The 24,426-nt window shown below is 32.6% G+C and overlaps 1 protein-coding gene across 2 annotated transcripts in view; it reads right to left on the bottom strand.

Moving 5' to 3' along the window:
- Positions 1-24,426, bottom strand: part of LOC136028393 (uncharacterized) — an 88,094-nt gene that overhangs the window by 41,146 nt on the left and 22,522 nt on the right. For both annotated transcript variants that reach the window (XM_065706207.1, XM_065706206.1), the window contains exons 2-3: positions 18,102-18,376; positions 10,488-16,859 (exon numbers count right to left, since the gene is read on the bottom strand). In XM_065706207.1, the coding sequence (XP_065562279.1) occupies positions 10,488-16,859; positions 18,102-18,215 (6,486 nt within the window). In that variant the 5' untranslated portion in view covers positions 18,216-18,376. The remainder of the gene's footprint in view (positions 1-10,487; positions 16,860-18,101; positions 18,377-24,426) is intronic.

The raw sequence follows: 24,426 nt of genomic DNA, 5'->3' as shown, positions 1-24,426 counted from the left end.
GGGGGTTTATCGAATCAATAGTCATAGAAGATCAGGAGACGGCTCCTTCGAATGGAAATTCAAAGTTTTACTGCCTTTTGCAATTGGCCCAAAAAGTAGCACAGTAACAAGTCTTTCCCCCAAGGTTTTTTCTCCAAAACCGTCTGATGAAAATTTTGATGTTTTCTGATTTTGATTTTGTTCAGCATAGTTAAAATGCTCAATGAACATGCTTTTGGGGATAACATGACCTCCTGACGCTGGGAAAGGATGGTAATTTAATAAGCTATTTTTTAGTATAAAGATATTTTTTAGGAGGGGGGGTTTCTCCAAGACAATTTATTGTTGGATGGTGTAAGTTTCTGGTGATGAGCTTTCAGAGAAAACTTTTACACAGAGAAAATTGCTGAAAATTCATATACAGAATTCATTTCATTTATCCTACTTTCTTTTTGGCGGCTTAGTTCTAGATTTGGAGACGGTTGAAGAGAGTTGCCAGGGAAAAATTTTCAGCTAGGTCAGAATCCTCTTGGGAATTCTCTTAAGGGGGAAGAAGTACACTACTGCGCAATTCTTCAGATTTTGGATATTGAAATATTGCGCGGGAGGAACTATCCATGGGAGGGGGGAGGTTCACGGTGAAACTGTTCTACAATTTTTTGATAAAAAATGTAAAACATCAAAATGCAAAAAAAAGTATAATTTATTTTAATAAAACTGAGAGGGAAAACAATTTGTTTCTCAATTGTTTTCTTTGCAAACTTTTTTTTGGTAGAATTACGAAAAAAAGTATTTTTCTGTTAAATGCTCCTATGATCCATTTTTAAACTTTTTAAACTCCTTACTTTTCAACTGAAAGTAAGGAGCGACATAGAAACTTTATTACGTATATGAGGGAGGTTGCTCCGCCACAAAACCTTGCTTTTTATGCTAAAGTTTTTTTGTTCTTTACAAAAAACCTTTTTATTTTTCTAATTAAACGTAGTGTTTCAAGAGTCGTTCCTACAGAACTGGAACAGAATTCAAACTTTAGCGTAAAGTGTGAGGTGTTGAGGAAGAACAGCTCCCCGCCCCTTGTTTAGGATACGTAATAGTGTCTGTTCGGTTTAAGTTTTAGTGTACCTCTTCACTTTCAGTTGAAAATGCTTTTTTTTATGTAATTTCAGATCGTTTTAAGTAGTCTCAGGAAATCTGGCTATACCTCCACGGATAAATCTCTCCTCCCCAAGGATTTATTCTCTAAACAATTCAATTTGGGTGAAAATTTGCCCTGGACAACTTAGTTGGCTATAAGAAAGCAAGACATAAAAAGAATTTTGTACAAAGTTTCTGGCAAATACCCCTAGCGTTAAATTTTCCCTGGAAAATTCACCCTCTGAAGACTTCCCTCCGCACGGAAAACTATCCATGTGGAAGATACTACCAGCAAAAAATTCACCCCTCCCCAGAAAAATGTATGTATACTTCCCAACAACAAACGTTATACGAAAATGATGGATAAATTTTTTATATTAAGCCTTTCCCCATGGACTTTATGGGGTTGTGATATTTCCAAAGGCATGTTTATTCGCCTTTCAACTATGCTGAACAAAATAAATATTTCAAAATTTTAATCAGATCCTTTTAAGCAAAAAGGGAGCGTGGGAGGGGGCCTAGTTGCTCTCCAATTATTTTGGTCAGTTACAAAGGGCATTAGAACTTTTAATTTCCCTTTTATTGAATTATTCCCCTCACGATATTCTAGGACCACTTGGTCGATACGATCATCCCTTAAAAAAAAAAAAAAAAAAAAAAAAAAAAAAAGCACCCGTGATCTTCCTTCTGGCAAAACTTCAAAACTCCATATTTTTTCAGATAGAACCCTGAAACCTCTACAGAAGAGTTCACTGATACGAGGAATCTGAGGGTGTGATTTTCAATAAGCTTCTGTATCTGTTAGGCGGGTTATCTCCTTTTTTGATACATTTGATATATCTACTGGAATCAAAACTCCGTCTTTTAGAGTTTTGGTTACTATTGAATCGGGTTGGTCCTTTACTACAGATCGCTACAATGAGCTGTTCGCATATTCTAACCAAAAATTCGGAGGAACCTCTTCCTTGCTAGGATTTTCCTGGAATAAAGATTAAATTGCGATTTCAATTAACTCTTTGTTAACGTTTTCCTTAGTAGTTGTCCGAGGTGATACCAATTTAAGTGACTTCTTTCCTCTTATTCTTAAGGATTAAATAAAAAAAAGGGTTTAAAAAAAGAGCTGGCCCTTGAGGAAGGAACAGCCCCTTTCATATACGGAGTAATTTTTGTTCATTTTAAGTTTTAATGTCGCTCCTTACTTTCAGTTAAAAAAAAACTTTTTTTTCATTTAATTTCTGAACATTTTTGAATTGATGCATGTTTTGATTTTGGCTCTCCACAAATGAATTATTAAAACGAAATTTTCAGATTTTTTTTTTTGGCTCAATGGCTTTCTTTTAGTTTTGATCGGAGGACTTTCAGAAAAAAGGGTTGGGGGAGGAGACCTAGTTGCCTTCCAGTCTTTAGCTACTTAAAAAGGCCACTAGAACTTTTAATTTATTACAGATATTTTTCTTAGAAAAAAGTATACTTAAGTTACGAATTAACCTAATTAATGAATTTCTATATTCCTATATTTTTATTACGTATATGAGAGGGTTTGCCCTCTTGTTAATACCTCGCTCTTTATACTAACGCTTCAATTTTGTCCAAATTCCTTAAGAATGGCCCCTGAATCACAAAGGCAATAGAATAAATAGGTAAAATTACTAAAAATACTTAAGCGTAAAGAGTGAGATATTTAGGGGGAGATGAATATCTCATATGCATAATAACTTCTGTTCGTTTTAAGTTTTAATGCTGGTCCTTACTTTTAGTTGAAAAAACTTTTTCATCTTTTTTTTTTATTGTTTTGTTTTTGAATTATGCTAGAAAATCCTGCGCCCCCTTCACGGAAATTCTCTTTCTCTATGACAAACTTCTCCATGAAAAGATCCTTCCACGTAACTTCCTCCCCTCAACCCCTCTCCTCCCCCAGAAAACAAAAAAAACTGAAAATGTCCGTACATTTCCCAATAAACATTACTATAAGTAAACTCTGGTCAAAGTTTGTAACTTGCAGCCCCTCCATCGGAAACTGTGAGGGAGTAAGTCGTCCGCAAAGACATATTTATTAGGTTTTTTGGCTATGTTGAACAAAATTGCTATCTCAAAATTTTGACTCGTTAACTGTGGGAAAAAAATGAGCGTGGGACTAGCTGCCATCCGATTTTTGGTCACTTAAAAAGGGCACAAGAAATTTTAACTTCCGTTGGAAAGAACCCTTTAGTGGCCTTCTAGGACCACTGGGTCGATACGATCACCCCTGCGAAAAAGATAAAAATAAACAAACACGCACGAGTGATGGGTCTTCTGGAAAAAATTATAATTTTTTTTTTAATTTTTTTTTAAAAATTATAAAAGGAACTTGAAACTCCTACATTAGGATTCTCTGATTTGCTGAATCCGATGGTGTGATTCTTGTTAAGATTCTATGAATTTAGGGGTAGTTTTTGCCCTATTTTCCAAAATGAGGCAACTTTTCACAGGCTCGGAAATTTTGATAGTTAATATTAAATTTGATGAAACTTATATTTTTTAAATCAGGTTAAAAATCTTATTCTTTTGATCTATATATTAGCATCAAGAACACGTTTTTTAGAGTTTCGTTTACTATTGAGCCAGGACGCTCCTTACTACAGTTCGTTACCACGAACTGTTTGATATTGCATAGCTTCTATACTAACTCATCCCATTTGGGATAGTTCAATATTTAGTCAGTAAGATGAGCTAAAGTGATGCATTGAAAATAAATATAACAAAGATAAAAACTAAATTTACTTAAAATCAAATAAAATTCCAAACCAATAACTAAAAACCACAAATACCAATATTTACAATTGTCCCTACTGTAAGTGAGCACCCCGGAAGCTAATGGAGTTTTTCAAGATAAAACCTTGAAAAATAGATATGAAATTTTATTTTTTTTTTTTTTGGTTGATTTGAACATAAAATTATTCTCGAAAGATTTATTCCACGATTAAAATAAATTCGTAGTTCAGAAAATTTTGCCTGCTATATATTCACCTTCTCAGTAAAACGCAAAAAGTTCTCAAGTAAGCTAATATTGACACATATGTTTACATAATTCTTTTTTTTATATTGGATTGTTTTATAATTGTATCCGTACCAATTTTGAAGCCTGTGTCGTTATAAAGGTTTCCAGAGACTAATAAAGCAGTTTACTTTCTAACCCAACATGGTATTTCAGGGAAATTGGACCGTTAAAAAAAATTTTGGCTTAGATGTTAATTGGAGTTTAACACAGATATATATAGTTTCATGGTTTGTGTTTTTTTTTTTTATCGAAATACATGTATTTTACAAGCTTCACACATCACAGGGATTTTATATTCACTTAGATTCTACTATAGGTACAACGCTGTGCCTGGTTGAGGAATTTAAAGTTCAAAAACTAATATTGGCAGTAGTGTATTTTGCTGAAGACTCCTGGTAGAAGCTATTTCCTCGGGAACAAATAATTAATTTGCTTTTATTTTTGAGTGTATGTTAAACTCAAAGAAGATGTAGTTGTCTTTGAAAATATTAAATAAAAAAAACAAGTTTTTTAACTGCAAGTAAGGAGCGACATTAAAACTTAAGACGAACAGAAATTATTCCGTGTATGAAAGGGGTCGTCCCCTCTTCAACACATCGCTCTTTACGCTAAAGTTTGACTCTTTCTCACAACTCTACTTTTTAAAACAATAAAATACTTTAGCGTAAAGAGCGAGGCATAGAAGAGGGGACGACCCTTTCATATACGGAATAATATCTGTTCGTTTTAAGTTTCAATGTCGTTCCTTACTTGCAGTTAAAAAACTTGTTTTTTATTTAATTTCTGAAGGTTTTTTAATTAATGCATGTTTTAATTTTGGTTCACCTCACATGAATAATTAAAATGAAATATACATATTATTTTTTTTGGCTAAATGGCTTTCTCATAGTTTTGATCGGACGATTTTGATAAAAAAAGGAGTGGGGGAGAAGACCTAGTTGCACTCCTATTTTTGGTAAATTAAAAAGGCAACTAGAATTTTTTTACGAACGTTTTCATTAGTAATAAATGTATGTAACTTACAAATTAACTTACGTAACGAAATTCTACATTTGTATATTTTTATTACGTGTATGAGGGGGTTCTCCCCCCCCCCGTTAATACCTCGCTCTTTACACCAAAGCTTCAATGTGGTCCCAATTCCTTAAGATTGACCCCTGAAGCACAAAAGCCATAGAACAAATAGTTTGAAATTGCTAAAAAATACTTTAGCGTAAAGAGTAAGGTATTGTGGAGGAGACAAAGTCCCTTATATACGTAATAATTTCTGTTCGTTTTAGGTTCTAATGGTGCTCCTTACTTCCACCTGAAAATAATGCTAGGAAATCCTTCAGCCCCTTCATGGAAATTTTCTTCCCTCATGATAAATTCCTCCATGGAAAGATCCTCCAACGTAACCCCCTCCCCCGACCCCCTTTAACGTAAAAACGACCTTAAAACTTAAAACAAACAGATATTACTTCGTATATGAAAGGGGCTGCTTCCTCATCTACGCCCCACTCTTTACGCTAAAGTTTTTTACTGTTTTAAAAAGAAGAGTTGAGAGAAAGAGTCAAACTTTAACGTAAAGAGCGGGGCGTTGATGAGGAAGCAGCCCCTTTCATATACGAAGTAATTTCTGTTTGTTTTAAGTTTCAATGTCGCTTCTTACTTTCAGTTTAGAAAGCTTATTTTTTTTTTTATTTAATTACCACTAAAGTGTTACCCTTGTCTGCTTTTGTAATAATAATAATAGATTCACTCCTTCTTAAATTATTAGGAATCTTTATGTCTTTAATAGAATTGTTAGGGATTTTTGGTTTTAAAGCAAACTTTGAAAGGCTTTTAACTGTAGGATTACATTGAAAATTCGTCAAAACTTGTAAAAAAAAACTAAAAGAAGTGAAAATTTCTTCAAATTCTATAATCTCAAGTTTCGACATAGTGTCAATATATACGAGCATTGATGTAAAAGCCGCAGACATTCTTCTTGAAAGAAAGATATTAAGAAGTTTGGACATAATTAGTGGTGAAGTGCTTGTGGAAGCTCTTATGTGGGACATACTAACCAGAATTTAAAAATGAGATTACTACAATATCATAAATCTATTTCATCGTCCTTAAAGCAAAATTCCAAACCTGAAGATTTCATGTCGGTTCTATCAAAAATACAAAATTCCACATTTTTGTAGATAGGAGCTTGAAAATTCTACAATAAGGTTCTTTGATACGCTGAATCTGATGGTGTGATTTTCGTTAAGATTGTATGATTTTTAGGAGGTGTTTCCCCCTATTTTCTAAAACGAGGCAAATTTTCTCAGGGTCGTAACTTTTCATGGGCAAGACTAAGGTTGATGAAACTTATATATTTAAAATCAGCATTAAAATGCAATTCTTTTGATGTAGCTATTCGTATCAAAATTCCATTTTTAGAGTTTCGGTTACTATTGAGCCGGGTCGCTCCTTACTACAGTTCGCTACCACGAACTGTTTGATTAATGCTGATAATTATAATGCTGATGATGAACACTGTATATGTGTTGGAAATATCCAGTTAAAACATTTTTATATATGTTCACTGTTGATTAAAAGGTTACATTCCTATTTTGAACTGTTATACTTTCATCATGGATAGGCAGTGTGGTCTTCGAAGTTATCTAGGTTTACATTGACCCTTTTTTGAATAGGATTTATTAGTTTAAAACCTATCTTTCCTGTTATTTTAATACATTTATTTTTGATTGTTTCTGTTATTGTCTTCCCATTGTTAGCTATTCAATTCTTACAATGTGAATTGTTTTCAATGCTATTCAAGGTTATAACTTCACACAAAGTTATTCTCTTGTATCACAGAATTACTAGAAGTTAAATTGCATATTAAAAATCATGTTGAGGGGAATGGTTGATTTTTTGTGTTTATACTTCAAATCGTAAAACTATGGTGGTCAAAATTGATTTGATCCTATCAAAGTCAAAAGTTTACAGACAATTTAAATCCTTTCATCAGAAAAATATCTAAAGTACCAATACATCCAAACTCTTGTAAATAAGATATATTTTCAAGACACAGCCAATAAGACGTCATAAAAAAAATACCCTTATCACAATCCTAAAACAAAGTATCCACGATATAGACAGCGAAATTCTTCAACAAAGAAATAAAAATATTGACATAAACTCCTCTTATCACCCGAAAAATATAAATAACGATATCTCTGGATTACAAAACGAAATTAAACTGTAATATTCTTGGGTTCTTGATGGGCATGGTATATTCGTATATGTCCACCCTTAGGTTTGTAGGATGATTGTTCTCAGATATCAATATACCCTATACAAGTCTAAAGTTGAAAGACATTTTCAATCTCTTTGTCTGAATAAAATTTCTCAATATTTGAATGATAAATAATAAGTGAATAATAGTCGAATATTAAATTCTTATGTATAGTTTCATTCCACTAGATATTAAGCACAATATTTGCTACATAAATTAAACTTGTATAAATACAATAACATATAAATTCAATAAACAAAAGCCTTAGAAGACATAGTCATAAAGCAATCACACAATACTGATCCTACACTGATAAAATTATTTTAAAAAATTTTCCTGGTTTTCGCTAAAATTTAAGTATCAAGCCAAAGATTCTTGATAGAATTACAAAAACTTGCTTATAACTAATTCTTTAACAATATATAAAAATTGTACCAGTCAATAACGAGCTAAACTAAGGTCATAGAAAAAACTTTTCCATAAAATAAGTTACTCATCGGAGCTTAAGAGCTATTCTAAATTTAAGACGAGCAGAAATAAAGTCAAATAGTACATTTAAGCAGAAAATTAGTGTAGATCACTAAAATTGAATAAGGAAAACCGAAAACTAACAGAGATTAAATAATTAATCAATTTAACTTAATATGAACAGAGATAATCGCAAACTGAGTTAGTACTTAAGTAAGTGTGGTTTTTTAAATTCATTATCTCATATAATGAAATTGATACAGAAGCACCTACCTAAATTTCCTGGCACGTGCTGCTACAGTCATAAGAAATTGTATATGCAAGCTGTTGAAGTCTCCACTTATTTCTGTCGTATGTTGTTGCAGTCAAATCTGAAACTAATAGCAGGCACACTCCAAAAATAGTTACAGTTACAAGGAATCAATCCTGCAACGATTTGCAATTTCAAAAAGTCGAAGTTTCAAGCTATTGCAGTCGTAAGGATGCACAAGTGCAAGTTGTCGCAGTCACAAGCACTCTTAGGCCCCGGTAGTCAGAGTCACAGTCAAAATCAGTGCTGTTAAAAAAAGTGGCATTCATGGTCTAAATTATTTGCTGTCTTACGTAGGTTCAGTCACAATTAGTTGCTGTTGTAAGTTAAGCTTGCAATAGTTAAATTAAGCTTATCAAGTTATGCTTGAAGTTAAGTTACAAGATACACTAATGATACGATAAGTTACGTTAGAATAGTTAAGCTTATCAAATTAGGCTTATCTAGTTATAGTAGTTAATATTAAGCGAAATTGATAACCAAGTTAAGCTTAAAATGAACAGAAATTACAGCAAATAGAATTAGGGCAAATGTAAGTCTTGAGAAGCCACAGTCTCAAAAAGCCATCTCTGCAGTCACACCGGAGTGCAGTTGCTGGTACTTATAGGTGCCGTCACAAGTAGCTCTAATCCAAAATTGTTAAAGCCTCCAATAGTTCCTATCGAAAGCAGTTGCAATCAAATTGAAACTAATAGTAGTCTTAAGCAAACACAGTCACAGTAACATGGTGTCACTCTCGCAAGAGTAGGCAGTCTCAAAAAGTTGGAGTTTTCATTTATCGCAGTCGTAAGAACTCAGAGGTGTTAGTTTTCGCAGCCAAAAGCAGTCGTAGTTCCATGTACTAATCCCACATCAGCAAGCAGTGGTATTAAAAAAAACTTGCTGTCATGGTCAAAAGTACTCACAGGTGTAAGTGCTCAAAGCAAGGAGAAGTTGCTGTCGTAAGTTGTCGCTGTCAGAAAAGGTTTTAGTTTTTAAGTTGTCACAGTTGAATCTCTTCATATTCATAAATATTTGCTGTCACATTCACAATTGGCTTCAGTAACGGTTATAAGGAGTCACAATCACAATTTCTCGTGGTCGTAGAATTTGCAGTAGTTAGTAGTACATACAGTATTATTATAGTAATATTAGTAGAAGCAATAGCAAAAGTAGAAGCGAAAGTAACAAAAGTAAGACTAACAACATCATAAATTCTAACTCTAAACATAACTATATATATGTATATTATAGAATATATATATATGAGTATGACCAAAACTCCTAACACTAACTAACACTCTTTATATCGTGTAAAAACCAAAATATTATGTGCGTTTTAGTGAAAACAAATAGATTTACAAAAAATCCATTTTTCCGTTTAATAAGCAAAATATTACTCAGACTGTTAGCAATAAATCTTAATATATTTATAGCAGGAATATTACATTTTATTAGGCATTTCTACAATTTTTGTTCATATTATTATTTTCTTTATGTTTCTGTTGATTTTACGCCGCTCAATTCTTGAATTAATTATTGAGACTAGTTTAAAGTAAAGTAATAACACTCGTTAATTGCTAAACTTAATTAAACATTGCTTCAGTAACTTCTTTTGATTTGTTTTTATCTGTTGATAAGTCAAATGGTTTCTTATTTGCATGGTTAGCAGTTTCGATAAGCTGCTTAAGTGTTGTACCATTATCGTTGATATTTTTAGCATAAGCTAGTAATATTTTAGCAATTTCATAATGTCCATGCCCTAGGGCTAGATGCAAACCAGAGTTTCCATCCTCATCCATGGATTTTAGAATATATTCTAGCTCTACATTAACTATGAAACTTTTTAACATGCTCTTAACAATTTCACAGTAGCCATGTTTAACCGCTAGAAGTAAAGCTGAAGAACTAACCACAGCTTCCCTCGCAATCAGTTTTTCCACGTTATTCACATTATTACTCCGCACCTCTCGCAACAAGTCTCTACTAGCTTCTAAGATATTTTTTATGTGTCCTTGTTGGGCATAATCAAGAGGTCTATTATCATGAATATCTTCAGCATCAATGCTTGCACCAGCCTTTAACAATGCTATCATAGCATTAAGATTTCCCTCCTTAACAGCTGCATGCAGTATTATCATACCTTCATCATTGCGGACATTCCTTATTATTTTCATATCAACTTGTGTTGAATACATACAATTAGTATGGTCAAATATTTCGTTAATCGAATTGAGTAAGTCATAAATATCTCGAGAAGCAAAATTAATTGGTGGATATTCAAATTTGTTCTTTCTATTAAAGATAGCACCGTGTTGTAACAAAAGTTTGACGATATCCCTGTAAGCATAATCAGCTGAATAATGCAGAAGCGTGTTTCCAAGATCATCCCGTACATTAATAATAGTTTCGATGTTGATTCTATAAGTTTGTTGTAGACATCTGATCTTGAAATGATTGATAGTACTTTCAGGATCGTCACTCTCTATACCAATAAATAATTCGTTGATTGAGCCTAGTAAATTTGAACATGAATTGCTAACAGAATCAAATGTTTTGTTCTCAATAACTTCAAACGGTGACTTTCCTTGTTTGCTTTTAATATTGAAATATGCACCGTGTTTCAATAAAAGCTCAACCGCTTCCATATTGTTGTTTTCAACAGCAAAATGGAGTGGCGTATAATGATTAGCATCTAAAGCATTCGGATCTGCATTATTCTGTAAGAGAAGCTTTATAATATCAATCCTACTAGATGCAACGGCGTGATGTAAAGCTGTTTTATGATTTCTATCTCTAGCATTAACGTATACCGATGCCCCCTGTTTATTTATATATTCTTGCATTATTTGCTTACTTTTTCCATCGTTGATATTCAAAAACATGTTAACTGATTTTAATAGTTGGTCCACAATATGATCATTTGAAAGTTCCTTGGGAGTATAACCTTCTTCGTTCTTAGCATTAAAAATAGCTCCATTTTCTAAAAGTAAGTGAACAATGTCAGTATTACCTTCTCTGGCTGCAATATGTATCGGCATATTACCTTCATTATTAGCTGCAGTTATGAATTTGGGCTGGTAGTCTTTAAAAAAACGATTAAATCGCTTTTCTGTCAAGTAATCATGGTTAGCTTTTAGTAAAAGTGTCAAAGCTTGTTTATCATTCCTATTAGTAGCTAAGTGTACCAATGAATTCTTTTGAATATCTTGCGCATTAAGCATAAACATTATTGGATTATCTACTGGATAGCCTTTTGTGTATGGGCCAAAGTCTCTCATTTCCAACTCTTCAGAACATAATAATAACCGATTAGTTGAAATTTTACTATTAAACAGTTGGTCTAATGTATTCAGTAACCAATCAATTTTCTTTCCTTTTTCATTCAATGAATCTGGATGTCTTGATGTTAAGAGATCAAGCGGTGAACTTCCTCTGAAGTCAATTACATTATACATAGCACCATGTTGCAACAGGAGCTCTACAATTTCGATTTGTTGTAACTCGGCAGCCCAATGTAAAGGTGTTTTTCCATTTCTATCTGTAAGATTGACATCTCCACCCTTACGTATAACAAATTTCCTCCAATCTGTATCCTTGAAATCTAAACGAGGTGACCTTTCTAAATAAATATTTAAATTAAATCCATCGGGATTTTTCAAGAATTGAGCTTGATTCCTGAATGATTTAGGAATATTTGCATTGCAATGTACTATCATGTATTTTATAGTATCTTCTACTTGACGTGTTATAATATCCCTTGAATGTTCAATTTCATCATTTATAGTCAACAAAGCATAAAATAGAGGCGTCTTACCTGAATTACTTTCCATATTAACATCAGCTCCATGGCTAATCAAATATTTTATTATATTCAATCTACGTTTTTTGAATATCGCCATGAATAAAGGTGATTGATCCCACTTATTTCTAGCATTAACATTTTCTCCTCTGCCAATTAAATACTTAATAATTTTTAGGCTAGCTCCAGAATCAATAGCAGAATGTAATGCAGTATTGCCATCTTCATGTAATGCAGTAGTCTCTGTATAGCTATCATATAGATACTGTATGATATTAAAATTATTGAAATGACATGCCATATATAAATGGTTGTTAAGATTATCTTTGTCTTCACTTTCAAAATGTTGAAAAGTTTTTATATGACCATCTCTTGCAGCAGCTGCTAGAATTTTTGTGTAATGGCATGCTGTTTTTTTCACAACGCCAACAAAAAAATTGGTCTTTATAGCTCCGTTATCTACTAAATATTTTGTAATCTTCAGTCTATCATCATCGCTTAGTTCTCCATTTAGGTTCACACGATCTAAGGGTGTATGTCCGTTATCCGCTTTATTAAGCAGATATTTTTTTTTCTTTGGATCCTCTATGGTATTTAGGATAGCTTTAATCACTTCAAGCCGCGCATTCCAAAAAAAATAAGAAAGTAGCCTTGGTAGTTCATAATTTAAATTTAGTTCAGAGGCTGGACTTGGATCTTGTAATAATAGTTTTTCTTCTATCGATCTTAGCTTGTGATCCTGGGCAGCATAGGCTCCACGAACTTGTTCAATAACATATGACACTAATGGTTTTACGTTGAAGTTGGTACTATCCGCACCTTTTAGTAATAAATCACAAGCAATTTCTAGTCCATTGTTTTCGATAGCATAATAGAGAGCAGTTTTACCATGAATATCCTTTTTATTTACAAAATGAACTAATTTTGACGATTTATATTCCTCTTTTTTGAAGGTTCCATGCTCTAGAATATGCTCTTCTAAAATGTCATTATGATAGGTTAATAAATACCCCACAATATTGCTTTGATTATATTGAACAGCATAATGTAAAGGTGTTTTCCCTTCCTTGTCAGGCTGCGGCCACTCACCACGGCTTGAAGTTAATAAAGCTTCAACAACGTTTAAAAAACCATCTTGAGTAGCAAAATTTATTAGTGGTTTTCCATTCAGCAAAGCAAGAATTTCTCTTCTTTTTGTAATTTCTATTTGCTTAATTATGCTGTTAATAAAAATACGAGATGTATGAGGTAATATTTTGTTAATGATTTCCACGATCCCACTAATATCATCGACCATCTTTTCAGCGAAAGCAAAAGAGGCAAAATATTCAACAAAAGTAGCATGGGTAAAATGAGGTTTGTCACTTATAATTTGATCGATAATACCTTGGTTTTCACCTCCACTTCTAATATCTTTGATCCAACCATTAATCTCCTTTTGATTTGTAGAAGACACTTTTTTAAAATCTTCGTTATTCAATAATGTGTATAGTGCTAGTTCTTGTTTTTGTTTTTTAAACTTTTGGTACTCTTGTTCAAGTAGTCTTTTATTCCCTGGTTTTGTGAAATCTATTTCTTGTTTCTTTTCGAAGTGTATGTCGTAGAATATCGTTTCTACGAAGTGTTCATATAAATCTACAATGTTAAGTTGACTTGGTAGGGCTGGTTTTTTATTCAGAATGTTAGTAGCATTTAAAAATTCTTTACATCCTTGCCATTGTTTAGTTTGATTTCTCTCTTTATTCTCATAAAAAACGTTTGCTACCATCCAAGCGTGCAACGGAATGGAGGTAAATTCTGTTTCTTTGCTGCTAGTTGATGCTGAAAATTTTGTAATTAACTCATGTCCATAAATATCAAGATGTTGATTATCAACCTGAGAAACTTTTTCTTGCTTGAGTTTTTGTTTCCAAAATTTAACTAAAAAATCTAATTGATCTGAATCCCCAGAAAATGGCTTTAGATCATAGGCGAGAACACCAAACGCACTTTCTAAATCCGTTTTCATATTTGGCCTAGTAGTTACCAGCAATCTTTCCAGCTTAGTGTTTTTTAACTCAGCAAGCAAATTAATTACTATATCTTTATAGTCTGGGGCAATTTCATCGAAACCGTCAATTAGGATTACTACCTGCACTCCATCAACAGAGCCAAAACGAAGATTATTTTCTAATAATTTCTTCTCTAGACCATCATCAAGCTTTAATAGTCTGTTGAGCAAAAAATCTATTGCTTGATCCCCATTAAACTGACTACTATTAACCTGGTTATTTAGTATATTCAACTGATCAGAATGCTTGATTAAATCAATTCTTATCATCCATTTACTGGGATATTTATCTTTTATTTTCTCTGATAGGCTAGTCAGAACTGTCGTCTTCCCCATCCCTGCTGTATCAGAAATGATTATTACTTTATTTTCTTTAATGTGATCTAAAAATTCTGACTCTGAATAGTGATCAATAAAACTTCCGCCAGACTTGACATATTTACGTAATAGAGACACAGAGCCTTGTGATTTTTGCCAAATTAATTTTCCAGGCTTACTTTTTAGCCAATGGATGTTAGCATTAGGTTTTGTTTCACAAAACAGATCAAAACTTTCCTTTGTATAAACTAGCTTATCCTGAATTGATGTGTCATTTTCAATTTCTGCATTTATTTCTACTTGATGGAATTTACGATCTATATAATAATCTTTAGTTTCACCTAAATCTTTTAGTTGAGAACCTACATTTATATCTTTACCTCGAACAAGATTAGCAAATGTATGTATATCTATAATGTCTCGAGGAAATGGATGTATAAATTGATCTAAACTTTTTCTTTCTACTTTGCCTTGGAGAAGTATTAGCTTTTTCTCCAAAGGCTCTGCACATGGTTTAAAATCATGCAGATTAATTTCATCATCTACTTCATAATTATTTAGCGCATTGTTACATTGAAAAATGTCAGCTAAAACATTAGTTTTTTCTTTCTGATTAACTAAAATGATCTTTTTCTTAGAACCTAATTGGGTTATGCTGGATAATAATGAATCATATAAACTAAATAGACCTTCTTGACTATAAGCCTTATCATCACATTCTATGGTCAATAAGTTGGTGGCTGAGCCCTTGAATGCGTTTACTAAAGCCTCTTTATACTGCTCACTTCGTAAAACTTCTTCAAGGGCTACGGAAATTCTATTACCTTTCTCTAAACTATAGTCGTTTCTGGTTTGAAGGTACTGCAAAAGCTTTATACTGCTGAATAGGGGTTCTGAAGTTTGAAGAAACAATACATGTCCATTATCATCATCTAGAAATTGATCTAGTCCAGTTATTATATTTGAGCTTTCAAATGAACCATACGAAAGAGTTTGTTTATTATACATTATAGTCATGCTAGCTACTGTTACGGACGTTTGAATATTGTATTCCAATTCTTTGAAGTAACTTATGGCTTTTTCCCCATCAATCCATCCAGAAGGACGACCCCCTTTTTTAAGTAGGCCTTTTTCTAGATTTTGTCGATATTGTTTAAATGAATTACCAAGTATTTTGTTAAAAGGAGTACCTTTAAATATTTCTTGCTGAATTCGACGACTAAGCTCCAACTCTAATAAATCTGCTTTAGGTTGATTAATTACAAAAACTAACCGATTTAAAAAGTTTTTCATTTCCTCTTCTTGTTCTAGCTTTGTTAAACGATGTTGATCATTATTTTGACTTTCAAACTCCAAAATCGTTTGCAATAGCCTCGTTTTTAATTCATCACTTATCACATCTAGCTGTTTATAGTTTTTACTGTTATTTTTTTTAGGTCCTTCTGACGACAAGTCAAAAATATCTAAAATACCCAAAGGTGTTTCGTTTTTGAATGTGAAGTTTGCTTTTTCTAACTGTTCATTGTCGAAATTAGCACTAGTAAACAAGACTATATATTGTACCTCAGTTCCTTCGAAATATTTTTTCTTATTAGCATCTTCATTATCCCTTTTCCTTCTCTTCGTCTGAGGCCTTAGGCTTTGTCTGAGGCTACTCTTTTCGTCGGTAAATATTCTAATATCCTGTTTAAGGTCGAGGTAAGAAAAGAAGTATTTTTGTAAACTAAACTCACCCTTAGGGTCAATTAAATCAAAATTATTAATATTTTTCGTTCCTCCTTTGTGTTTAACCTGAATTGGAATAATATATCTCTGGTCATTTTCCTTATAGCTAAAAACTACGTCATCAAATTTTTGATTGTTTGTATCCCTTGTTTTAATTTCTCTACCAATTCTAAATTCACTTTTCCGAAACTTTGTACGTCCTGCTCTTTCTACCATGCAGAATACCATATCTTCATATTTGTCTGCCATTTCACCTCTTATAGTTTGAGCAGTTTTTTGTGCAAAATCACTACGATCTTTTAGTTTCTTTTTAATGTCTTCATAAATATTCCTGTTACACAATCTTTTGTTTTTCAATTTTTTTTCTAAAAGATCAATTGCAGTTTCACCTTTGTCGTTTTTGATGTCAGTTCGTAGGTCAGGATAACCTAGAAGATACTCAACAACGCTTTTATAGCCGTTTAAAGTAGCTATATGCAACGGACTATTTTTGTTGTCACTATTAATTGCACTTTTTGCATTGATGTCTGCCCCTTGTTCAATTGTTTTTATCACTTTTTTCAGTCTATTATCTTCAGAATCTCGGTACTTTGGCGATAAAACCTCAAATAACTCTTTGTTTTTATCGGAAATTTGTTTGACATCGTGTCTGAAATCTAAACTTTGATTTTGTATCTGGAATTCTTTCTGAGTTGATAAGGATGAAATATTTTTACTACTGTGTCCTGCAGCAAATGGATCAGAGCTTACATGGGGAGCAGTCTTACGTTTTTTCACCCTGCCATTTGAGTAGTTCCAAGGTCTCTGCAAAAAATAGTGAATTCTTAAAAGATTTTGATTTACAAAAAACATTACATTGATGCAACACAACGCTAATCATTACTACAAAAAGGACAAATATTTTGAAAAAAGTAAGTATAGAAAAATACAGTCGTTTCTGTATCTGGATTGCCATATCAATTTCCTCATCTCGAACCCACAAGCATAAACTTACTCCAAAATCAATTAATAAGCCTCTAGAATATTGGTCGAATCAAAAACATTACAAAAAATAACGGTCCTCTAAATGCCTCAAATATAATTTAGATCTGGTAGTTATAGTAACAAAAATTCAAAAGAAAATCATTGTTTTATTTTTATAACTACAATTTCTTTTCCAATAAAATTTTGAGAACTTAGAGATGACAAATTGGAAAAAAAACAAGAATAATTTTTTATAAAATTTAAGAAAGTATAAAAATAGTGAAATTGTAATTAAATATGACATTATCTTGTCTGCCTCAGTGACAAATCATTGGTCAAAACTCTTAGAGCCTTATGTGGTAAGACAAGCAGCAGTTTTATTCCTCTGACTGGATTGACCGTGATTTAAGAATGTATTTTTTTTTGCTTAAAAAATTTGTTTTTTATTATTTTTGTAAATGGTTAAGTACATTATTCTGAACAATAATTTATCAAGTTTCTTTTAATTAGCATTATATTTGACTTCAACGACTTTTTTTTGGTAAATTATAAAATATTTATTTGAATATACAAATTTATTTTAAAAAGAGTGTGATCTATTGTATTTAAAATTTTCAGACATTGACCAAAACTAGCATATTTAATCTAAAAATATTAGATTCTTCCATTGTACTTTATAATTCCTACCAGTATCCTGTAACACAAATGAAATGTTTATAATTCAGAAAAACAAAACACACCGCTTTTCACGCCAATATATTCAGAAATATAGCCAGACACTGAGAAATAATATCAGTTTATAACTAAAAGCATAAAAATACCTTGTAGATTAGGTAACGCTTGAACAGTGGAATCGTTTAATAGTATTGTAGTGAACACAAATAATTAACACGTCCAAATCGCAGGATACGTTGAATTAAACCCGTAGCTAGTGCATTCGTAAATCGTGGGGATACGCTGAAAGAGGGCTATATTTGGAAAAATAAGTACGTTGTCACAGGGTTAAAAGTTGGATACGTTATCACCAAAGACACAAAGCAATAAATATGGATCAATAAGAGAAAAATACAACATTCTAATTACCTTTTTAGAATTACTTTTACGTAGGGTTCCGAGATAACGCTTTGGTTTCCTCAAAAAGTGCTTCCTAAGAACTCCAACATAACGCTTTGATTTCCTCGGAATTTTCTTTGACATCGTATCTAGTTTCTACCCTCGGTTCTTGTATCATGACATTTTTGCTATGTTCATAGGGTTGGACTGTTCGGATTATTGTGTCCTGTATAAATTTGAGTCAATCTTCAATAGGAAGCAATATTACGTTTGTCAAGCATCCCATTTGGGCATTACCAAAGTATCTTTAAAAAAAAATAATTAGTTATGAAAATATTTTAATGTACAAAGAGTACTATTCTGTATAATGGTGCAAGGCATCACAAATCATTGGCTAGAAGAAGTAAAGTAGAAAGACAATGGTCAATTCGTGGAACAAAGATAGAGGGCACACTGACACATTGATTTTTATTCTTATATTAAATAAATAAATAAAGTTTGTTTTAAACTGCAAATAAGGAGTGACATTAACACTTAAAACGAACAGAAATTATTCCGCATATGAAAGGGATTTTCCCTATCACAACGCCCCGCTCTTTACGCTAAAGTTTGACTCTTTGTCACAACTCTACTTAAAAAAAAACAATAAAAAACTTTAGCGTAAAGAGCGAGGCATTGCAGAGGGGACAATCCCTTTCATTTACTTAATAATTTCTATTCGTTTTAAGTTTTTATGTTGCTTATTATTTGCAGCTAAAAAAAAATCCTTTTTTCCAATTAAATTTCTGAACATTTTTAAATTAATAAATGTTTTGATTTTGGCTCATTGAACATGAATAATTAAAACAAAATTTGCATATTAATTTTATTTTGCTAAATGTTTTTCTCAGAGTTTTGATAGGTTGATTTGTTAACAAAAATGGGCGGGGGAGGAGGTGTAGTTGCCCTCCAAATTTTGTTACTTAAAAATGCAACTAGATTTTTTTATTTTTTTACGAAAGGTTTTGTCAGTAATAAATATACCTACCTTACGAATTAACTTCAATAACGAACTTCTATATTTGTGTATTTTTATAACGAATATGAGGAGGTTTGCTCCCTCGTCAATACCTCACTCTTTACACTATAGCTTAAATTTTTCCCCAAATCTTTAAGAATGACGCTTGAATCACAAGGCCGTAGAATAAATAGTTTAAATTACTAAAAATACTTCAGCGTAAAGAGCAAGGTATTGTGGCGGAGACGAATCCCCTAATATAAGTAATATTTTGTGTCTGTTTTAGGTTCTAATGCTACTCATTACTTCCAGGTGAAATTTTTTTTATTTATTTTGTCATTGTTTTTTTTCTAATTTTGCTAGAAAATCCTGCGCCTCCTTCATGGAAATTCTCTTCCCCCATGATAAATTCCTCCAAGGAAAGATCCTCCCTTGTAATCCCCTTTCTCGAACCATTACTATATGTAAACAATGGTCAAAGTTTTTTACTTGCAGCCCCTCCTCCGGGGACTGGGGGGGGGGGGAGTCGTCCCAAAAGACATAGTTATTAGGTTTTGGACTAAGTTGAGCATAATGGTTGTCTCAGAATTTTGATCTGGTGACTTTGGGGGGCAAATGTACGTGGGAGGGGGCCTAGGTGCCCTCCAATTTTTCGATTCACGTAAAAGGGGCACTAATACTTTTAATTTCTGATAGAATGAGCCCTCTCACAACATTCTAGGATCACGATCACCTTGGTCACCTAGATCGATACGATCACCTCTGGAGAAAAAATTATAAGAAAATAAACACGCATCTGTGATCTGTCCTTTGGCAAAAAATATAAAATTCCACATGTTTGTAGATAGGAGCTTGAAACTACTACAGTAGGGTTTTCTGATGTGATATTCAGAAAACTACTACAGTAGGACTGAATCTGGTGATGTGATATTCGTTAAGATTTCATGAATTTTACGGGATATTTTTCCCTATTTTCTAAAATAAGGCAAATTGTCTCAGGCTCATACTTTTGATGGGTATAACTAAAGCTAATGAAACTTAAATATTTAAAATCAGCTTTAAAATACGATTATTTTGATGTAACTCTTGGTATGAAAATCCGTTTTTTAGAGTTTCGATACTATTGAGCCGGGTCGCTCCTTACTTACAGTTCGTTAGCACGAACTGTTTGATATAGGAAAATAAAATGTATAGGTTACGCAATAACTCATGGTCTTGTTTCTGGGGCAAGTTGAATTCTTATAGTTGCTTTTATAAAAAGAATTAGAACCAGTTTAGTTTTCTACTTTTGATAAAAAGCTCATGTGAGCTCGTATGGTTATTTTTTTTGTATGGTTATAAAAGCACTTTTAATATTTGGCTCATGAAAATTTGTTTAGAGAAATTATTTAATAATGAATACAGAACACCAAATGAAAAAAGGTTAAGGTGGCATATGCCTGCCGTAAGTATTTAATAGGTTTTTCTTCAAGAGATCGCCACGGCCAAGTGACAAACTCATAGTTGAACCCAGCACTTTTCTAAAAGCCCTGGGTGTTGTACACTTCAGTTACACGTAATTTGGGATAGATTTTGACTTTGTAAGGTCTAATTTATTAGGATAAACTTTCAGTATACGTTGTTTATTGAAATATTATTCATATTTTTTTTATTAAAGCGATTTGGTAGCGGGTTTGTTAATTTTAATTAATAAATAGTTTTGATATCACTGGGCCAAATAAAGTCAAAACTAAAATCACAGGCAGCGCATTAGTGCTGCCAAAGTATAGATAGAAGATAAGTCAAAGTGTAATCGCAGATTGCGTAACAATGGCTGCAATTTTGATGGATTTTTTGCTTAAAATCTGCTTTTCACGGCCGGCTAGTTTATCACTTTGCTTGTTTACGTTTTTGCTCAAGTAACACTCAGAACAGCGATGTCGAACATCTACGATAAAAAGCAATAGAACATCGATCTTTGATTAGAAGGACTCTGAAATTTCACCTTAGAATCAGCCCAGATATAATTTAGACAATAAAATGGACAGGCCCAAGCTAGAACTCTTACTGTCAAGTAAAAGGTGAACGTTTGAAGATACTTTTCATCATTAAAAGTATTCGGTACAAGACAAATAGAGGATTAGCCTTTGACTTGTACGGAGAGTTAATGGTAGCTAGCTGATTTGCTTACATGTTAATTTTAAATTTGCCTGTTGTATAAAATGACTTAAGTTTCTGCTCATAAAGGAAAATAGGACCTAACATAATTAGCCTAATAAAAGTTTGAGTTTACAAATATATTGACTTTGCAATCAATTAAATTTTAAAGCATTAGCTGAAATTTTCCTTATTATAAATATATTCATCAGCTTTAGGGCTTCAGTTTCTGAGCTAACATAAATTAAACTTGATTCTATCACTGTTTAGAATATTACTCCTGGCCTTCAGTTAAATTATTAAGGTAAAAATTGAGAATAGGCTGGTTGGAATACTAGACGATGCCCTTTTTAATACCTATAAGATTAGTTGTGGTTCCTGAATAAACCTATCTCCTTGAACTCTGAGAAAAGCTTTTGAGGTTTTTTCTTATGAATAATACCTCTTTTGGAATTTCTTTTGAAAAAAAAACAATTATTTAGCCTCCCTTTTGAATGCAATTTAAAAAACCCTCGTTACTTTATCCGTCCATACTTATTTCCTGTTTTTACTGAAGAACGCTGAACAGCCTCATAAGCGTCTACCATGCAGTAAAACTTGAACTGCAACGCTGTCAGCTCAACTGCTTGACTGAAGGTTGATCAGAAACGCAGCTATAATGTTTGTAATTTTTCCCCACATTTAAATACCCACCTTATTTTTAATTTGGAAATGTTCTAAAAATAAGGTTATAATTGTTAACTTACTCGTTCGGCAAAATTGAAAAAGGAATATCTAGAGAAATCTTAACAATTCTTGGTATCATAGTGACAGAAACCTTAAATTAATTAAAAATTACCAAAGCTGCCAATTGGAAAGGAAAAACTGACTCATAGAGTCTAAAAATTACCTTCCCCTTTATAATTTTGTATACAAAAACGAATTCTATATAAAAAAAAAATACACAAAAGATTTCTTGGGTAAATCAGGGCAGGTGGTTATACACTTTTTGAACAGGTATTACACTGAATGTTGTTTTGTGTCTAAAATTCCCTGAGCGGAGCTCGGTCTGTTAGTGCTGCAAGATATCTATAAAAAAAAAAAAAAAAAAAAAAAAAAAAAAAAAAAATCGGGTTGAAACCCATCACACGTGCAAACAAAATATCTAAATTGTGAGAAAAATATACATATTTTGGTTAAATTAACATTATACTTCTTGCAGCAGACATTTCATACGTATGCTGATGCAGAGATAAATGTTGCACAGATTGTACTGGCGTTGCGTGAAAAGCGACTATTAACAGTAATAATATTCAGTGCATTTATGTAAATTCTCTCTTTGGAGCCGGTTAAAAGAAATATTTGAAAAGTAAGAACAGCAAGAAGCCAGCTTGGCGTTATAGATGGAGGCAGTTCTAAATTCATGGGCTAGCGTTTGAATCTGAAACATATGGAATAGGACGTTATGAACGCTTATTTGACATTTAAATTGCAGATAAAATAAAATTGAAGCTATATTGGAACTTGGAACATATATTGGAACATATATTGGAACAATTAAATACTAGAAATATAAATTAGAACCATTAATTGATTCGTGTAGCAGATCCCCCTCTACTACAACCAAACTACAATAACTCTACCTATGTAGTTATAGTACGAATATTATTATAAAACGCTAAGTCTTATTTTCTTTTTCAATCAAAACGTTAAAGGTGCAGTCGGCTAAGGATCATGATGGCTTATTTGCTAATCACCTCAAACTTGCTCCTTCTTCTTTTCTTATTACTCTACTGGCATTTTTCAACCTTTTACTTACTACTGGTTTAGTACCATCGTCATTCTATATTGGCATAGTTACGCCTATTCCTAAGAGCGGGAAAAAAGACTTGTCATCTTGTAGTTCCTGGAGGCCAATTACTAGGGGTTCTATGATTGGGAAAGTGTTTGAGTTGTGTTTGAAGGATCTTCTTGAAATTCTTGACACTGGTTCTAATCAAGTTGGTTTCAAGAGAGGTTTGGGATGTGACCATGCCCATGCATCTTTCAGCAAAGTTATTGAAGAAGCGAGAATCTCTGGTCAACCGCTATACGCCCTCTTGATTGATATCAAAGGGGTCTTTGATAATATTTCTCATGCATCCGCTCTGCTCACTTTAATCCATGCTGGATTGCCCCTAGCTGTCATACGAGTCCTTCGCTCTTGGTATTCTGGTTTAAAGATCCGTATCTGTCCGAGTTCGTCTTCATCTCAGTCCAAATTAATTCAAGTGGGTAGAGGAATTAGACAAGGAGGAATTATTTCTACTTATATATTCAATTCTTGTTTAGCTACTTCCCTTAATTCTCTTTCCTGCTCGTTTGTTTCATTATCTCGAAATCTGTCTTACATTGCATATGCTGATGACATTATCCTTCTAAGCCGGTCCAAGTCTAGTCTTGTTTCTAATTTTAATATTTTAATTAATTGTTTCAAAGGTTTGGGCCTTTCTATCAGTTTTGAAAAATGTCAATTTTTTGTTGTAAATTCTTTAGAGGATAATGTCAGGGCGACTCTCGATTGCGGCAATGGTGTTATTTTTCAGTCGTCGCCAATAGTCACTTATTTGGGATTACCTTATGCTGCTTCGAAAAGATATTTCAAACCAGTCCTGGTTCAGCATGTTCAGATGAAACTACGCAAGGCATTTGGTCTTTTAATTCGTTTTCGGGGTCTTTACCGTCGGGACGTCCTTGGTCGTATGTATAGCGCTGTTGCTCTGCCTCACGTATTGTTCCCGTCCCTCCTCTTCCAAAATTTCCGACCTTCTGATCTTTCGCCCATTAAAGTTGCTTATTTTAAATTCTGTAAATTTTTACTTGGTTTCCCCCTTTCTTTTAGTAACACTGAGATTGTTTTAAAGCTTAATGTGAAGGATCCTGTAGTCTGTATAAACAAAAAATATAAAACATTTGAAGATAGGGCGAAAATTAGCCTTTTAGGCCATAATTTATTTCCGTTTTTTAGTAACAGTTCTGGCTCTTCATGATTTATAGGCTAATCTATTTAGCAAGTGTTTTTTTTTTTTTTTTTTTTTTTTTTTTTTTTTTTTTTTTTTTTTTTTTTTTTTTTTTTTAAGTGTTCGATCAATATTTGATAGGTTTTGATTGTAAGTGTTATCAGTTGTTTTTTCTTTATATTATATTGTAGCGTACTCCTCATTTTTTGAGGGAAATAAAGAAAATAAATAAATAAAGAAATAA

Source organism: Artemia franciscana, chromosome 6 (genome assembly GCF_032884065.1).
Source record: "Artemia franciscana chromosome 6, ASM3288406v1, whole genome shotgun sequence".
Lineage (NCBI taxonomy): Eukaryota > Metazoa > Arthropoda > Branchiopoda > Anostraca > Artemiidae > Artemia > Artemia franciscana.
Note: the sequence above shows the minus strand (reverse complement) of the source record. Positions and strands in the feature narration are given on the sequence as shown.